The 16,762-nt window shown below is 41.2% G+C and overlaps 1 protein-coding gene and 1 pseudogene across 1 annotated transcript; both read right to left on the reverse strand.

The window, feature by feature from the left end:
* Nucleotides 1-1,517: 1,517 nt before the first annotated feature.
* On the reverse strand, nt 1,518-6,645 carry LOC113157794 (E3 ubiquitin/ISG15 ligase TRIM25-like). The gene is given in 3 exon segments (XM_026353418.1): nt 1,518-3,634; nt 3,636-3,726; nt 4,957-6,645. Coding segments are annotated over 3 exon segments (3,234 nt in total). The 5' UTR covers nt 6,617-6,645; the 3' UTR covers nt 1,518-2,151.
* A 2,161-nt stretch (nt 6,646-8,806) lies between these two features.
* LOC113157795 lies at nt 8,807-13,496 on the reverse strand (annotated as a pseudogene).
* Nucleotides 13,497-16,762: the final 3,266 nt, after the last annotated feature.

Below are 16,762 nucleotides of genomic sequence, written 5' to 3' on the forward strand. Positions count from 1 at the left end.
TGCACAGACGTGGTTTCCGCTCAAGTGCTGTCAACACTTGAGGAGAATAATAGCTACATGGACATTGAGGTCATGTTGGAGATGGTGGCAGTGACGGCACGGCTCCACGTCAAGCTTCTCTTCATAACTTTCAGTCTTTTTCCAGAGCTGCTGACGTCACTTCACATTGTCCACGATTCATGTTTGATTGATTAATGTCTTATAGACTGACATCATCACTATAGAGTTTCTCCAATCTGATGTGATTGAGGAACTCAACTTCACAGTAAACCATGTGTGATCTCTTTGGACAGGGGCTTCATCAGCTTGGTGGAACGAAGTCAATGCGATGTGTTTGTTTGGTTTTGTTCACACTGGTTCAAGTAAATCATCTTTGTTGTTCGGATGGAGGCCAGGTAGAAACATTTCACCATCGGACACCCTTGTGTTTGATTGTGCATCACTAAACTTACCTTACAGAGAGGAAGTCGGGGGAAACACACTAAGACAAAAGATCAGCATGTGTTTCCAGGAGCCAGCAGGCGGTGGTGGCTCTAAAACAGCTTAGTGAACTGAGACAACAGGCCTGGATAGACACGTTCAGCTCACCTCCTTGTCTCTTTTGGCTCGGCCAGTACGACTTGGAAAGAAGATTAGTTGATAAAGCCTGTAGCCGCAAACGGCTTAAGAAACCGAAACAGTAGGTGAAGGCACCACACAGAGAAAAAGCGAAGAAGAAAGCGTCCATGTTTTTTTGTTTGTTTTTTTTATACTGTAATTGTCTTTATTTTATATGAACCTATAAATATATGTTTACCTGTACAAAATCTGACCAATTTATAAAAAGTTACCTAATGCACACTGGGCAGAGAGGTGTATGTAAAACAGTAAAATGCAATCATGTAATAAACAAACAATACTACTGTTCTGCATTCAGTTAATTTTTTGGCTTCACAATTGTGTCGTTAAGACATTTGCTGATTATTTTCTGTATCTCCCTCTTCTGCACAGACGTGTAAAATGTTTTTCTCGGTGGCTCAGATGTTTTGAGATCTTACATCTTCCCATCACCTGTGACTCTGTGTTGTAATGCTGCCATCTGCTGGTCATTAACCACACTTCGAGACCTCTGCGGCTTTCTTTCAAATGTGGGATTTGAGATCAGTGCCCAACTCTGAATAATACACTTGAGCATGGCCAGAGGTCAGCATTTTCACACAATTGAAAATACTGTGGCCTCAGAAACACCAGTTTCCCTCTGTTTCTCTCTCACACGCCTAAATCAAACAGCAAACGTTGGTGAGAGTTTACATTTGGCTGGTGGAAAATTAAGGTTATTGACCTTATTTAGCATTTACTAGTGCTTTTTAAGGCTAATTTCTATAAAAAGTTCCAAAAAGCTTAACTTTATTATTGAGATAAGATAAGAAGCTGAGAGAAACAGATCATGTGTTTGAAAATATAATGATTTCAATTTTGCTGTTAAATGATCATGTACATGTACAGACAGTGGATGATTAAAGTCAATGAAGACATTTTTTTTTCATTATAGAATTTATTGAGTTTACAACACAGGAACTCAAGTCAGTCAAATAAAAAACTACTTTCATCACTGTGTATGTGAAGGTCTTTAAATCTCCCCTACGCTGTAACACTTTGACAAAGTGCGATCAACCAGATTAACATGAACAACTATTAACTAGTGAATAAGTACAGTGGATACAAAGGCTGTCTACAACTAACAGAAGAAATACAGGAAGCATGGAATTAGCTAAAGAAAAGGTAGTAAAAACAAATTATTTATCTAGTTCAAAAACTATTTACAGCCATAACTTGAATATATCTACATGTGTCCTAATTCCAAAAGGTCACAAGACAATTAGAGTGAGTATTTTGACTCGTGTATTAATTTCTCTAATCTTTACTTTTTTTGTGAACTATTGGGCAGAAATCTTGCATTTTAAACATGACAGGAAGCCTCAAACACAGCACTTTTTGCAAGGGATCAAAAGCCAAAAGGTTGGAAAATACTGGTTTAATCCCTCCTATTATTCATTTTATTTTATATATGTGTGTGAACTTATTTCTGACAGAAACGACTGAAAAATCTGTCTTGGTGTAAATAAGTCATTATATCAAATGTTTCTTATCTTATTCTCCATCATTTTCATCTTAAGTTGTGGTTTTGAGTAAAGCATAAGCATAATCAGAACTGCCGTGAAAAACACCAAACCCTGGACAGAGCGGCTGAGTGAATGTGGTCTGGAGTCTGTGGAGGAGAGTCATGGTGTCAGAGACGCTGTAGAAGGACAAAACACCAGCTCTGTGATCCAGGTACACTCCTACTGTGGAGGACACTGGGCCCGAGATGGAAGTCCTGATGTTATTATGTCTAAATTCATAATAATTATTATAACGTTGGTCTGAACAATGTAATGCCCAAGACTTGTTATTGTTTCCAAACGCACTCTCGTGTCCTGTTCTGCTAATGTTCTTGTATGCCACTGCTACAAATATGTCTCCTTTCCACTCCACCTCCCAGTAACACCGTCCAGTCAGAGTCTCACTGCACAAAACCTGTGGCCAGCTATTAAACGCATCTGGGTGAATTTTAGGTGAGAGACGATTATACAGTCTCACTTGATGTTTTGAAATGTCGAACCCGTAGCTTGCTGTATTATGGTCCAGTGTGAATTGTTGTGCATATTTTAAGAAATCCTCTCTGGTCTCAGGCTCTTGTTGATGCATTAGAACATCTACACTGGTCTCCGTCAATGAGATCTTGCTCCACTCTTCAGTAAGAACGTCCTGTAGTTTACCTCTGGCCTCGGACACAGCTGCTGTCACATCCTCAAAGTACGGCAGTGGATGAACTTCGATGCTGGGTGAGTGGGTTGTTTCAGGAAGTCGAGACACCAGGGGGTACTCGTGGAGAAACTGGGTGTAGTCCTCTACGTGTGAGAGCTGCTGCAGTCCAGTGTCTTTCCTCTTCAGCTCAGCGACCTCCTGCTCCAGCTTCTCCTGAACCTCTTTGACCCGACTCACTTCAGTTTTCTGACGAGATCTGATCTGCTGCTTCGCTTGATTGATGATCTCCTCGCTGTCCCTCACGGCGTTATCAGCACAGTCGTTGATGGCCTCCACCTCCTGCTGGAGCACCTTCAAGTCTTTCTCCCTGCTCTGGATTCTCTGCTGGATTATTTGCCGACTCGCACCGAGCTCTTTTTGCCTTTCGGACATTTCTGTAGCAGCAGAGACTGTTTTGTGGTTTTTGTGTTCATCCATGGAGCAGAGGTAACAGATACACGTCTGATCAGTGCGGCAGAAAATCTTCATCACCTCATTGTGACGAGAGCAGACGTTCTCCTGAAGTTTCCTGGTAGGGTCGACCAGCTTGTGATTTTGAAAGGCAGGTGATTTATAGTGAGGCTGGAGGTGCTGTTCACAGTAAGAGACCAGACACTGCAGACAGGACTTGACAGCCTTCTGCTTTCTCTCAGTGCAGACATCACAGGCCACTTCTCCAGGTCCAGCATAGCAGTGATCAGCTGAGGCTCCTGTCTTCTTCAGCTCCTCCTCCAGCTCTGCTAACACGGTGCTTTTCACTAGGACGGGCCTCGGTGTGAAAGTCAGTCTGCACTGAGGGCAGCTGTGGGTTCCCACAGGGAATAGTCACAGGGTCCTTCAGTAGATCCAGACAGATCGAACAACAGAATTTTTGCCTGTCGAGCTTATGTGCCATTTTCCCTTTTCAGACAGTTTCACTTCCTGATAAATGCTGCCCTCATGTGAATCGTCAGCTCTCACACTACGCATGCGTATGTGAAACCAGGTGATCACACTTGCATGTGTTTGGATATCAGCCCTCCTCATTCACTTTGTACAAAGATCAGTCTGATCGAACTTTGACCTGGGAAAACATGAGGTTTAGCTAGTAAAAGGAGTGGTGGCTGTAGCTGAGTGAAACTGAATGGGTGTAACCAAAAAAGCTTAACACAGTGCATCTTGGAGGAAACTCCACCAGGTGGTGTTAATGTATTGTTATATGGATAAATGTTCATTTGCCTTGTAATATAAAAGAAATATGACAGAGAAATAGTGGTTATCTTTATTCTTTATTATCTTTATTAATGATCTTCTTTGCAGTTAACTGGATCAGGTCTAAGACAGGAATTTATTTTCTGCACAAATTAAAAACCTATCAATCCATATATTGACATCACCTACTGTGAACAAAAAGATATAAAGTCTAAAATGAAGACTAGAACATTCAGACAGTTAAATAATGGGGAGAGCATATTGATTATAAAATGATTCTAAAGTGCTAATTTAATTTTATCTAAAGACTAACATGTATTAAAACAGCATCTATAACACTCACTTACTTTTTTCATTTGCAATTGATTTCACTTTTTAGGATATTTCTGTAATTTCTAACATCATAAAGCAAATGAACTGCTCACTTTTCATAAAACAGTAAAAAAAGAACCTCACCAGTAATTTAGAAACATAATTTATGGTCTAAACACATTTGTTGGAAATATCTGGTACAATGGTAATGAAGGTGACACCAGTCACAACATCATGTAAAACGAAAATGAAACACAGCAAATAGTCAAATGAAGCAACACATGTAAAATTTGATTTATGTACATTAAACTATTACCCCAGTGCACGCTTGGATGGTGTCTAATGCTTCTACCACATGTACCTGCAATTTTATGATCAACACTGTGCCTCAAATATTTTGGCCTTGTTTAAAACCAGGATTAACAAATCAAACTGTGTTTAGGATTATTGTAATCTGATATGAGAGATACATGTTAGTCTTAATTAGGACTACCTTTAAAGAACAGGGCCCTGACACCAGAAAAGTCCAGCATCAGAGAAACAAGAAACTAAGATAGAAACATGCTCAGTTTACACATTTCAAACACAGTAGATGATCATCAGTTGCCTGTTTAATAACAACTTCCTACTTGATCTCAATAAACCTAGCACTAGACGTAACCCCAAAGTAACCCAACCAAACCCAGACCCCAGCATAGAGCGGCTCAGTGAATGTGGTCTGGACTTTGTGGAGAAGAGTCATGGTCCCAGCAACGCTGTAGAAGCCCAGAGTCCCAGCCCTGTGATCCACGTACACCCCTATCCTGGAAGAACAAGGGCCTGAGATGTCGGTGGTAACATCATTATGTCGAAACTTGTAATGTTTTTTGTAACACTCTAAAGCCCAGGACTTTTTATTGTATCCAAATCCACTGTTTTCCACTGTGTTACTATCCTTGTATGCCACTGCTACTGATACTCCTTTGCCGCTCCACTCCACCTCCCAGTAACGAGGTCCAGTCAGACTCTCTCTACTCAGGACCTGATGCACAGAGGTGAATCTCTCTGGGTTAGAATATTCTACAGATGGGTTTTTTTCTGACACTGTCGTGTCCCCGTCAGATAGAGCCAACTTCCTGTGAGCTGTAAACGGATCGAGGGTGATTTGACATGAATATTTTAAAAACTCCTCTTTGATCTTGGGCTCTTCATGTGGCAGTAGAACATCCACCGCTCTCACTGTTAGTGACACTTTGTTCCATTCCTTATTCAGTATGTCCTGTAGTTTATCTCTGGCCTGTGACGCAGCTGCTATCCCATCTTCAAAGTACTTCAGAGGACGCGTTTTGATGGTTGAAGACTTTGCTCGACTGAGTTCTGACCGCAAGGAGTAATTGAGTAGAAATTCAGTGTGGTCCACTGTGCATGAGAGCTGCTTCAGTTTAGCCTCTTTCTGCTTCAGCTCAGAGATCTCCTCTTCCAGCTTCTTCTGAAGCCCTTTGACTCGACTTACTTCATTTATCTGTTGGGATTTGATCAGCTGCTTCAGCTCAGAGCCTTTTTCCTTGATGACACAGACCAGCTCAGTGACAATCGTCTCGCTGTCCTTCACTGCTTTATCAGCAGACTCTCTGATGGCTTCCACCTCCTGCTGGAGCACTTTAATTTCTTCCTCTCTCATTTGAATTTTCTGACGTTTGTTTTGCAGACTGGCCTCCAGGTCTTTCTGCCTGACAGCCCTTTCTGCTTCAGCAGAGACTGTTTTGTGGTTTTTGTGTTCATCCATGGAGCAGAGGTAACAGATACACTTCTGATCAGTGCGGCAGAAAATCTTCATCACCTCATTGTGATGAGAGCAGACGTTCTCCTGAAGTTTCCTGGTAGGGTCGACCAGCTTGTGATTTTGAAAGGCAGGAGATTTATAGTGAGGCTGGAGGTGCTGTTCACAGTAAGAGACCAGACACTGCAGACAGGACTTGACAGCCTTCCGTTTTTTCCCTGTGCAGAAATCACAGGCCACTTCTCCAGGTCCAGCATAGCAGTGGTCAGCTGAGGCTCCTGTCTTCTGCATGTCCTCCAACAAATCAGCTAACGTGGTGTTTTTCACTAAAGCAGGTCTTTCTACTGACGTATGTCTGCACCAAGGACAGCTGTAGGTTTTCTTGCAATCTTCTTCATCAAAATGACTTTTAATACATCTCATGCAGTAGCTGTGTCCACAGGGAATAGTCACAGGGTCCTTTAGTAGATCCAGACAGATCGAACAACAGAATTTCCCTTGCTCCAACTGGTGTCCTTTATGTGCCATTTCAGCTCTCAGATAATGTGAATGTCAAGGAGTAGTTTCACTGAGAATGAAGAAGCGTCTCAAGCGTTCCGGTTATATTTCATTCCAGAAAAAGGAGTGGTTTGAGAAAGACTATCCTTTGTAAGCAATTTTTTGTTGTTAGATAATATTTTCGAGTGGAGAGTAGGTTATACAATCTGCCATGCTCTGACCTTTATATATACATGTAATCATTGGCAGGTGGGAAGTTGGTTCATCGCTTCCCATCAAATCCACTTCCCACTAATATCAACAATCTTCTTTCTGTGTCAAAATCTCCCATAGATATACCACTGTATTTGAGTTTTTGCTGTAAATACTGATCAAAGCACCACTGCTCGAATTTCTGCTGAATTGCATATATCATAGGCTGCAGTTTTTAGTTAGATTTAGTCATGTTATGTCCTGGTGCCAATAAATGACACTCAGCAGTCTGCCATTACATGTGGTGTACCTCAAGGTTCAATTCTTGAGTCTCCATTAATCAACATGTACTATATGTACTTCCCTCAGGTGCCATAACAGGGATATAAGGGATATAATAACTATATGTGCAGATGACACCTTGATTTTCTTTTAACCATTAACTTAGTTCATATATACTTACTGAGTAGGTGCTAAGATGCTAAATTTCTTCTACTTGAGCAAAGATAAGACAACAATGAGAAACTACCATATTTTACTGCTTATTTAAATGATATTAAAGTACAGTAAAGACTGCCATGCAAAAAGCATGGCAGTCATGCAAAAATGATGGTCCTAGTAAAAGATGGAAGAAAACATTTCTTAAGATCAGGCGTCCTTTTTCAGACTTTATCTGTGACTCTCCTATAACCCCTTAGACTAACATTCAGCCTGAAATTCTGCAATCATGCATTTTCTGAACACAACTCTTTAGACAAAGTATTTATTTCAGTCTTAAAAGTTTATAACAACTTCTTAATAACATAAAAATAAAAACCAAAACAACACAAAAAACAAATTGATACACATATTTAATCACACCCCAGTTTGTCAAAAGTAGAATTCATAAAGCAGTTTTGAAAAAATAACTTAATGACTGAATAACTTTTACGAAAGGAGGCCTTTGTATTGATGTGTATCTGCACCAAGGATAGCTGTAGGTTTTCTTGCAATCTTCTTCATCAAAATGACTTTTAATACAGTTCCTTGGTTCCTTAAGTAGATCCAAACAGATCAAACTGGTTTCCTGGTGTGCCATTTTACCTTTCAGATCATTTGAATGTCAAGGAGTAGTTTCACTGAGAACAAAGAAGTGGCTCATCGGATTTGAGAAAAGACCTTTACAGTCTGCAGGAAGCATTGAGCATTCCAAATATGTCAGCTGTGATATACAGACAAGCTGTTCAGGGTGTGTCATAGACTAAACCAGTTTTTCTTTATCAAGGCATATCGAGGACACACTTAAGGATCTGTTTGCAAATGGTACATGTGCAGGTTTAACACAGTATATTATACAATGTGCTCAGCAGTCTGCCATTACATGTGGTGTAACATCTATTTAATCAACTTGTACTACATGTACTTCCCTCAGGTGCCTAATGCAGAGGAGGGGTATAAGGGATATAATAACTATATTTGCAGAAGCACCCTGATTTTCTTTTAACCATTAACTTAGTTCATATATACTTACTGAGGAGATGCTAAGATGCTATATTTCCTCTATTTGAACAAAGATAAGACAACAACAAGAAACAACTACATTTTACTGCTCAGCTTTATCTCAATGCTATTAAACCTAGTTAGGAGAGAAACATCTCATCCATTTCATAGTGATTTACTAGGATATTCTACTTTAGAAATAATTTAATATTTATTCTACTTAAGGATAACATTTTATATTTTTACTTTTTCACTTCAGGGATTTCAGGGTGAGGGGTTAACCCCAGAATAAAAAAGGCACTTTCTGAAATGTATATGTTAAATAAAATACCTGGTAAGCTGCTCTCAGTGCTGTGTGTACTGCTGCTGAACACCACCTTGTTGTCGTACATTCTAGATGCCTGAAACAGCTTAGAAATAATCACCAAGCTTATCAAATTACATATTTAGAATTATAATGACGCAGTTGAGAATATCAATACTATGTATTAATACTTATGCATTCATCAATTTCTTGTGCAGGCACTTAGATCCTCAAGTGATTGTGGGCTAAATTACCTTTCAGATATTCTAGAAAGATACGAGGAAACCTGAAAGAAGAGAAACCTGCAATAGAATTTTGGTGCAGTAACACAGAACCAGTCCCTCATAAACTATTCAATCACACCTTTTAACTGCTTTGTTTGGTCTTTCCCCAACTTTAACACAGTGTCATTACATTTACTGCTCTTTTACTCTTATGTTCCTTTTTGTTTACATGGGAAACGTGACCCACTTACAACTATTGATGGATGGTATGGTTAAATAGTTTTAAGCTGTGTTGCACAGTAGTACCATTGTTTTTGTCGTAGTGTTTTTTTTTTTTCTCAGAAGACAATGCACCATAGGAATTCCACCTCGTTGCCACCACATCAGTGGCAGCAAACACCGCTGCCCCCTACTTGTCCCCCATCATCCAGTCATCTCCTCTGATCAGGCATCCTTGGCAACGGTGGATGTGCTCATTGCCTTATTCCGTTACGTTTTCTTCATGCAGACCACACAGCGGCTGTCTCCACAGCGAAGTCTCCGACTGGGGTTTACTGTAAGAGTAAAATAATGGTGGTTAGGACAGTGAGAAGGAACTATAGAAGTAGTAGTCAGTGTTAGTCCTCTAAATTTTATAATCGCTGCTCAACTAGAAAAAAAAGCAGGTTAGCTTGCAGATCATATTAGAATATTAGCATTGATCATCCATTAACTATAACAATACATTGAAATACAAACATAAACAGGTTCTTCATCACACAGTATCTATCGAGGACTATAACCTCCCTGCTGGCACATGTATCCATACCTGAACATCTCAGAAGATTCTACAGTGGCCAGCCAGAAGCTATATGAATTGCCATAGTAGTTACACGTCCCCCTGCCATGGCACTCTATGAAGGGAGCGCTGCGGAACTCCTCCAAGCATGAGCCGGTGGTGGCCAAGAGCCCAAGAGGCCTCTGCACCTGCGCTGGTGTGCTGGGAAGTACAGGAAACACAGGTGTATTCAGTTGTGATGGTTATGTGATAGTCATAATAATAATAATAATAATAATAAATGTATTTATAGAGCACTTTTCTAAACATATGTTACAAAGTGCTTCACAAGACAGACAAGAAACACATGTAGCCCAACAAGATCAACTTGAGCAAGCACTGGGCAAACAGTGGAGAGGAAAAACTCCCCCTGGGGGAAGAAACCTCCAGCAGAACCAGGCTCAAGTTAAACGGCCATCTGCCTCGACCGGTTGGGGAGCAGGAAACAGCTATACAAACAAAACAATAATACAAACAACTACCACATCGGTCCTTGGGGAGACCAGTTCCAACGTAAAGACATTGTAATCTAATGGAGAGTCTTCCCAAGGACAGATTTGTTTTAGCTTACAGAAGATCGCAAAAGGCTCGCTGGTAGAGGTATGTTTTAAGGAGAGTTTTAAAAGATGTTACTGAGTCAGCTGATCTTATATCCTCGGGTAAGCTGTTCCAGAGTTTAGGGGCTCTAACTGAAAAGGCTCTGTCACCTCTAGTAGTCATTCTGACATTGGGGACATACAGAAGATTTCTACCAGAGGATCTCAGGCTACGTGCAGGCTCATAAGGCTTTAAAAGCTGGGATAAATAGCTGGGGGAAAGGCCATGCAGAGCTTTAAAAGTTATTAATAAAATCTTAAAATCAATCCTAAAAAATACTGGCAGCCAGTGTAAGGAAGCTAATACAGGAGTGATGTGATCATATTTTCTTTTTCTAGTTAAGAGTCTTGCAGCTGAATTCTGAACAATCTGGAGCCGATTAATAGATTTCTGGCTGAGACAGGTGAACAGACTGTTGCAATAGTCAAGGCGTGAGGAAATAAATGCGTGTAAGATTACTTCAGTGTCATGAAAAGAAAGAATTGAACGTATTTTGGAGATATTTCTAAGATGATAAAAACATGCCTGGACAAGCTTTTTGACATGATGCTCGAAGTTAAGTTTACTATCAAACCAAACACCAAGACTTTTTGCAGTGGGCTTAGAATTAGCTAAGAGAGAATCTGTGCAGGGCAGAATGTGTCTGGCTACACGCTGTGGACTGATAACAACTATTTCTGTTTTGTCAGAATTCAGCTGCAGGAAATTTTGAGCCATCCAGTTTTTTATCTCATTTATACACTCATGTAAGGAACTCAGTCCCCCGTGGTCTGATATCTTAAAGGGACAGTACAGCTGAGTGTCATCAGCATAGCAATGAAAAGAAACACCATGTTTGCGAATAATATGTCCCAAAGGGAGCATATACAAAGAGAACAAGATTGGCCCCAGCACTGAACCTTGTGGGACTCCGTACTTTACAGGAGAAAAAGATGACTTGTAGTTATTAACTGTAACACAAAACGATCTGTTGGACAGGTATGAGGAGAACCAGTCCAGTGCAGTGCCTTCTATTCCAGCCCAGTGCTTTAGCCGGTCTAACAAAATTTGGTGGTCTACTGTATCAAAAGCAGCACTAAGATCGAGGAGGACAAGAATAGAGCACAAACCAGCATCAGAAGCCAACAGAATGTCATTGGTTACCTTCAGTAGGGCGGTCTCTGTGCTGTGGTGTTTGCGAAAACCAGATTGCAATTCGTCAAAGATGTTATAGTTTTCTGCGGCTAGAAATAAGTGTTTAGACACGTACTTTTCTAAAATCTTTGATATGAAGGGTAGTTTGGAGATTGGTCTGTAGTTTTCGGGGGATGAGGGATCTAGACCAGGTTTTTTCAAAAGAGGTTGCACAGATGCAATTTTAAAATAATCTGGCACAATCCCAGTGGACAGAGAAGTATTGAAAATATTCAGGAGAGAGGGAGCAAGCGAATCAATGATCGAGATTAAGAACTTAGTTGGGATGACATCAACTGGGCTGGAAACTATTCAAAATAGTCATGGTAAAATGCATTTAATAAATAAATGGTGTGGGTTGGTACCATCATGAAGGAGTATCCTATCCACAGAGATTCCCAATTCACAGGGCAATCAGGAATCTGGATGGTCTGACTGTGGACTGCAATCACCATGGCTGGAGCTTCACACACTGCGCACCTGGACACACACATACAGAAGTGTAAACAACACACATCAGCCCACAAACAACTTCATTACCACTCTTTCCTCTTTGTCTTCCCTTCCTCCATCCGTACCTGCTGATGTATGGCTTGATGCCCTCTCCAGTGTTGGGAGCCATGGACATGGGCATGGACTCAGGCGTGGACAGCCAGTAGGAGTAGTCATTGCGGGAGGCAAGATGCAGACGTTGTTAATGTTGCAGAGCATAAAGGGCATAGTGCTGAATGTGCGTAGGCAACTGCCGGCCGTGCCTAAAGGATAAAGAAAGTAAGATTTTCTTTAGGAAAAAGCCTGAAGTCTTTTAGGTTTAATACAACTTCCTGGTAGGAACATATTAAAACAAAGATCCTTCATACCAAGATCCTGTACATGTGCCCTCTCATTGCACATACAGCAGGGAATATCCACTATAGATGATGTTAGTTCCATCAGGACATGTAGGAACGTCCACATTCTGGCTGTGTCGAGTGATGAGGAATCCATGGGCTGCAGAGACTGGTCCTGGAAGTCCAGGAGGACCCTGTGGACCCTCTGAACCAGGAGGACCAGGATAGCCACGCTGACCTGAGTTAAACAGGAAGGCATGCAGTATATTACAAATGAGAAGCCACTTTGATATGGGAGGGAGATTATCTCCAAAATGCTGCTGACACATTAATAGCATTCTTATTATGCTCCTAGTTTAGAACTGATTACTTGAGACTACCCCTCCTCGAACTGCCACCTAATAGTGGTGGACGAGTTTGTGTGCCCGAATTACCCTAGGAGTTATGTGGCCGGGAATTTAAAGCCCTTGATAGGGTCTCCCAACGCAGAACAGATCCTATGTAACAGGCCAGAACAAGGGCAGTTCACACGTGGTAGAGTTAAATCAATGGCCACTACTTCACCAAGACATGCGTCAGGGGGCATCACTGGCCAATCCTGGTGAAGAAGTGGAGAAGAAGCTGCGTGAGACTGCCTTCTTGTAGGCCCATCAAGGAAAGGGCATGAAGGACTGGTGCATTGTAGATATGATGGCAGTTGTGTGAAAATTTTTTCAATGGACAACAGAGTTGCTTCCCTCCGCCGTCGGGTAGGGAATAGATCTCTCACTGTTGTTTGTGCCTACGGGCTATTCACTCCTTGACCATAACAAACACCCTATTCATGCATAAGGATGTCCATCAGTGCACTAGGTACCAGGACATCCTAGGTTGGAGGTTCACAATCAACTTTTTGATTGTGCTATTCGACCTCCAGCCCTATGTCTTTGACACTCTGGTAAAGAGAGGGGTTGAGCTGTCAACTAATCATGGTTGTGGCGGAGGAAGTTGGACACCTCAACCAGAAAAAGGTGGCTTGCCCTAACCCTAACCTTCATCAAGGTTAGTTGGTGCGTGACACTGACAGACAGATCGATGCATCTGCAACATCAAAGCAGTGGACGTACAAGTGTGTTGCGGTGAAGGAGCTGAGCTAAAAGGCAAAGCTCTCGATTTACCAGTAAATCTATGTTCCTGGGCAAACCCTTAGAGATAGGGTTAGGAGCTTGGTCACCAGGTAGGAGCTTAGGGTAAATTCACTGCTTCACAGAAAGAGGACGCGTTCCAGACATGTCCCACCAGGAGGAGGCCCCATGGAAGACCCAGGACACATCGGAGGGACTACATCTCTGAAATAGTCTAGGAACACATTGGTAATTTCCCAGAAGAGCTGGAGAAGGTGTCTAGTCTGCGCATCTCTGCTTAGGCTTTTGCCCCTTGTGACCTGGCCCCGGATAATTGAAAGTAGATGGATGAATGCATGGATGGACAGTTTAGAGTAATAATACAATTAGACTAGACAAAAAAATTCAAACAGAGCTGGTGAGCAGTGAAAGAAAAGAGCGATTGTATGATCACTTTTTTAACTGTCCAATTTGAAATGTAAAAATATCTTAAATATTTGACAAATGTTGATTTATGGACTCAGAGCAGACTACAATATTTTTAAGACAGTGCTTCCTCTTTTATCAGTTGTCTGTCTTTGTGATAATTACAGTAGTAAAATAACATTTTATGACAATCTGTACACATATTTTCTCAGCTTTTACTAAAACTCTCCAGCAAACATCATCAGGTCCCCTTAAAGAGTTCACATTCACCAACCTGTGAGTCCTTCACATCCAGGAGGACCAGGTGATCCCCGAACCCCAGTGAGACCTTGAGGACCGTACTCTCTTCACCACGACGGGAGCTAGAGGTATACCTGGGTCGCCAGGAGGGCCTAAAGGTCAAATGGTAAAGCAGAAATAACCGGTTTGATAGAAACAAAACTAAGGAACTCTTACGTTTTTGTTGTTGTTGTTGTTTTTGTTTTGTTACTTTAACTGAGAAAGTAAATGTTGTCACCCACCAGTCAATCCGGGGTCTCCAGGATCTCCAGGAGGACCACTGCCACCTGGAGGTCCTGCATCTCCCTTCGGCACTGGCAATAATTCAATTCAATTCAATTCAATTTTATTTGTATAGCGCCAATTTACAACAGAAGTTATCTCAAGGCACTTTACAGTGTAAGATTTAAGACCTTACAGAAAATATTTATACAAAAAATTATAGAGAAAACCCAACAATCCCATTTGAGCAAGCTTTAGGCAACAGTGGAGAGGAAAAACTCCCTTTAGAGGAAGAAACCTCCAGCAGAACCAGGCTCATAGTGTGCGGCCATCTGCCTCGACCGGTTGGGGTGAGTGGAAAGAGAAGAGAGAAAAGAACAGCAGGCAATAAAGACAACAACAAGCATCAAGAAACATCGGGCAGATGAACTGGATTCTGGAGATGTACAGCTCCAGGCCGAGGATACCTGCAGAAAAGTACAGAGAGAGGGAGACAGAGAGGAGGAAACACAACTAAAAGAGAGAGAAGACACAAAGTTACTGACATGCAATGGTGGCATTTGCATTGATACAGGAGAAAGGAGAGAGGAGAGGAGCTCAGTTTATCAGTAGAGGTCCCCCAGCAGATTAAGCTATATCAGCATAACTAAGAGATGGTTCAGAGTCACCTGATCCATCTCTAACTATAAACTTTATAAAAAAGGAAAGTTTTAAGTCTAGTCTTAAATGTGGAGAGGGTGTCTGCCTCCCGAACCTGAACTGGGAGCTGGTTCCACAGGAGAGGGGCTTGATAGCTAAAGGCTCTGCCTCCCATTCTACATTTAGAAACTCTAGGAACCACAAATAAACCTGCAGTCTGAGAACGGAGAGTTCTGCTTGGAAGATAAGGAACTATGAGGTCTTTAAGATAAGATGGAGCCTGATTATTAAGGGATTTATAAGTTAGGAGAAGAATTTTAAATTCAATTCTGGATTTAACAGGGAGCCAATGGAGAGAAGCTAACGTTGGAGAAATATGATCTCTCTTGCTAATTCCAGTCAGAACTCTGGCTGCAGCATTTTGGATTAACTGGAGGCTCTTTAATGAGTTATTGGGACATCCCATTAATAAGGAATTACAATAGTCCAGTCTGGAAGTAACAAATGCATGGACTAGTTTTTCAGCATCACTTTGGGACAGGATGCTCCTAATTTTAGCAATGTTTCTTAGGTGAAAAAAGGCAGTTCTAGAGATTTCTTTGATGTATGAAGTGAAGGAGATATCCTAGTCAAAGATAACTCCGAGGTTTCTTACAGTATTACTTGAGGCCAGAACTAAGTCATCAATGGTGAGAATGTGTTTAGACATAGTGTCTCTGAGATTTTTAGGCCCAAACAGTATAACCTCTGTCTTGTCTGGATTTAGGAGAAGGAAATTGGAGGACATCCAGGTCTTTATGTCTTTTAAGCATTCCTGAAGTTTGACTAATTGATTCGTTTCTCCTGGTTTCATAGATAAATATAGCTGGGTATCATCTGCATAACAATGGAAATTTATTTTGACCTGGGAAAGCATGAGGTTTAGCTAGTAAAAGGAGTGGTGGCTGTAGCTGAGTGAAACTGAATGGGTGTAACCAAAAAAGCTTAACCCAGTAATAATAATAATAAATTTATTCATAGAGCACTTTCTAAACATATGTTACAAAGTGCTTCACAAGACAGACAAAAAACACATGTAGCCCAACAAGATCAACTTGAGCAAGCACTATGCAAACAGTGGAGAGGAAAAACTCCCCCTAGGGGAAGAAACCTCCAGCAGAACCAGGCTCAAGTTAAACGGCCATCTGCCTTGACCGGTTGGGGTGCAGGAAACAATATACAAACAAAACAATAATACAAACAACTACCACATCGGTCCTTGGGAAGACCAGTTCCAACGTAAAGACATTGTAATCTAAGGGAGAGTCTTCCCAAGGACAGATTTGTTTTAGCTTACAGAAGATCGCAAAAGGCTCGCCGGTAGAGGTATGTTTTAAGGAGAGTTTTAAAAGATGTTACTGAGTCAGCTGATCTTATTTCGGGTAAGCTGTTCCAGAGTTTGGGGGCTCTAACTGAAAAGGCTCTGTCACCTCTAGTAGTCATTCTGACATCAGGGGACATACAGAAGATTTCTACCAAAGGATCTCAGGCTACGTGCAGGCTCATAAGGCTTTAAAAGCTGGGATAAATAGCTGGGGGAAAGGCCATGCAGAGCTTTAAAAGTTATTAATAAAATCTTAAAATCAATCCTAAAACATACTGGCAGCCAGTGTAAGGAAGCTTATACAGGAGTGATGTGATCGTATTTTCTTTTTCTAGTTAAGAGTCTTGAAGCTAAATTCTGAAAAATCTGGAGCCGATTAATAGATTTCTGCCTGAGACAGGTGAACAGACTGTTGCAATAGTCAAGGTGTGAGGAAAAAATGCATGTAAGATTACTTCAGTGTCATGAAATGAAAGAATTGAACGTATTTTGGAGATATTGCTAAGATGATAAAAACATGCCTGGACA

The sequence above is a fragment of the Anabas testudineus genome, chromosome 18 (genome assembly GCF_900324465.2).
Source record: "Anabas testudineus chromosome 18, fAnaTes1.2, whole genome shotgun sequence".
Taxonomy (NCBI): Eukaryota; Metazoa; Chordata; class Actinopteri; order Anabantiformes; family Anabantidae; genus Anabas; species Anabas testudineus.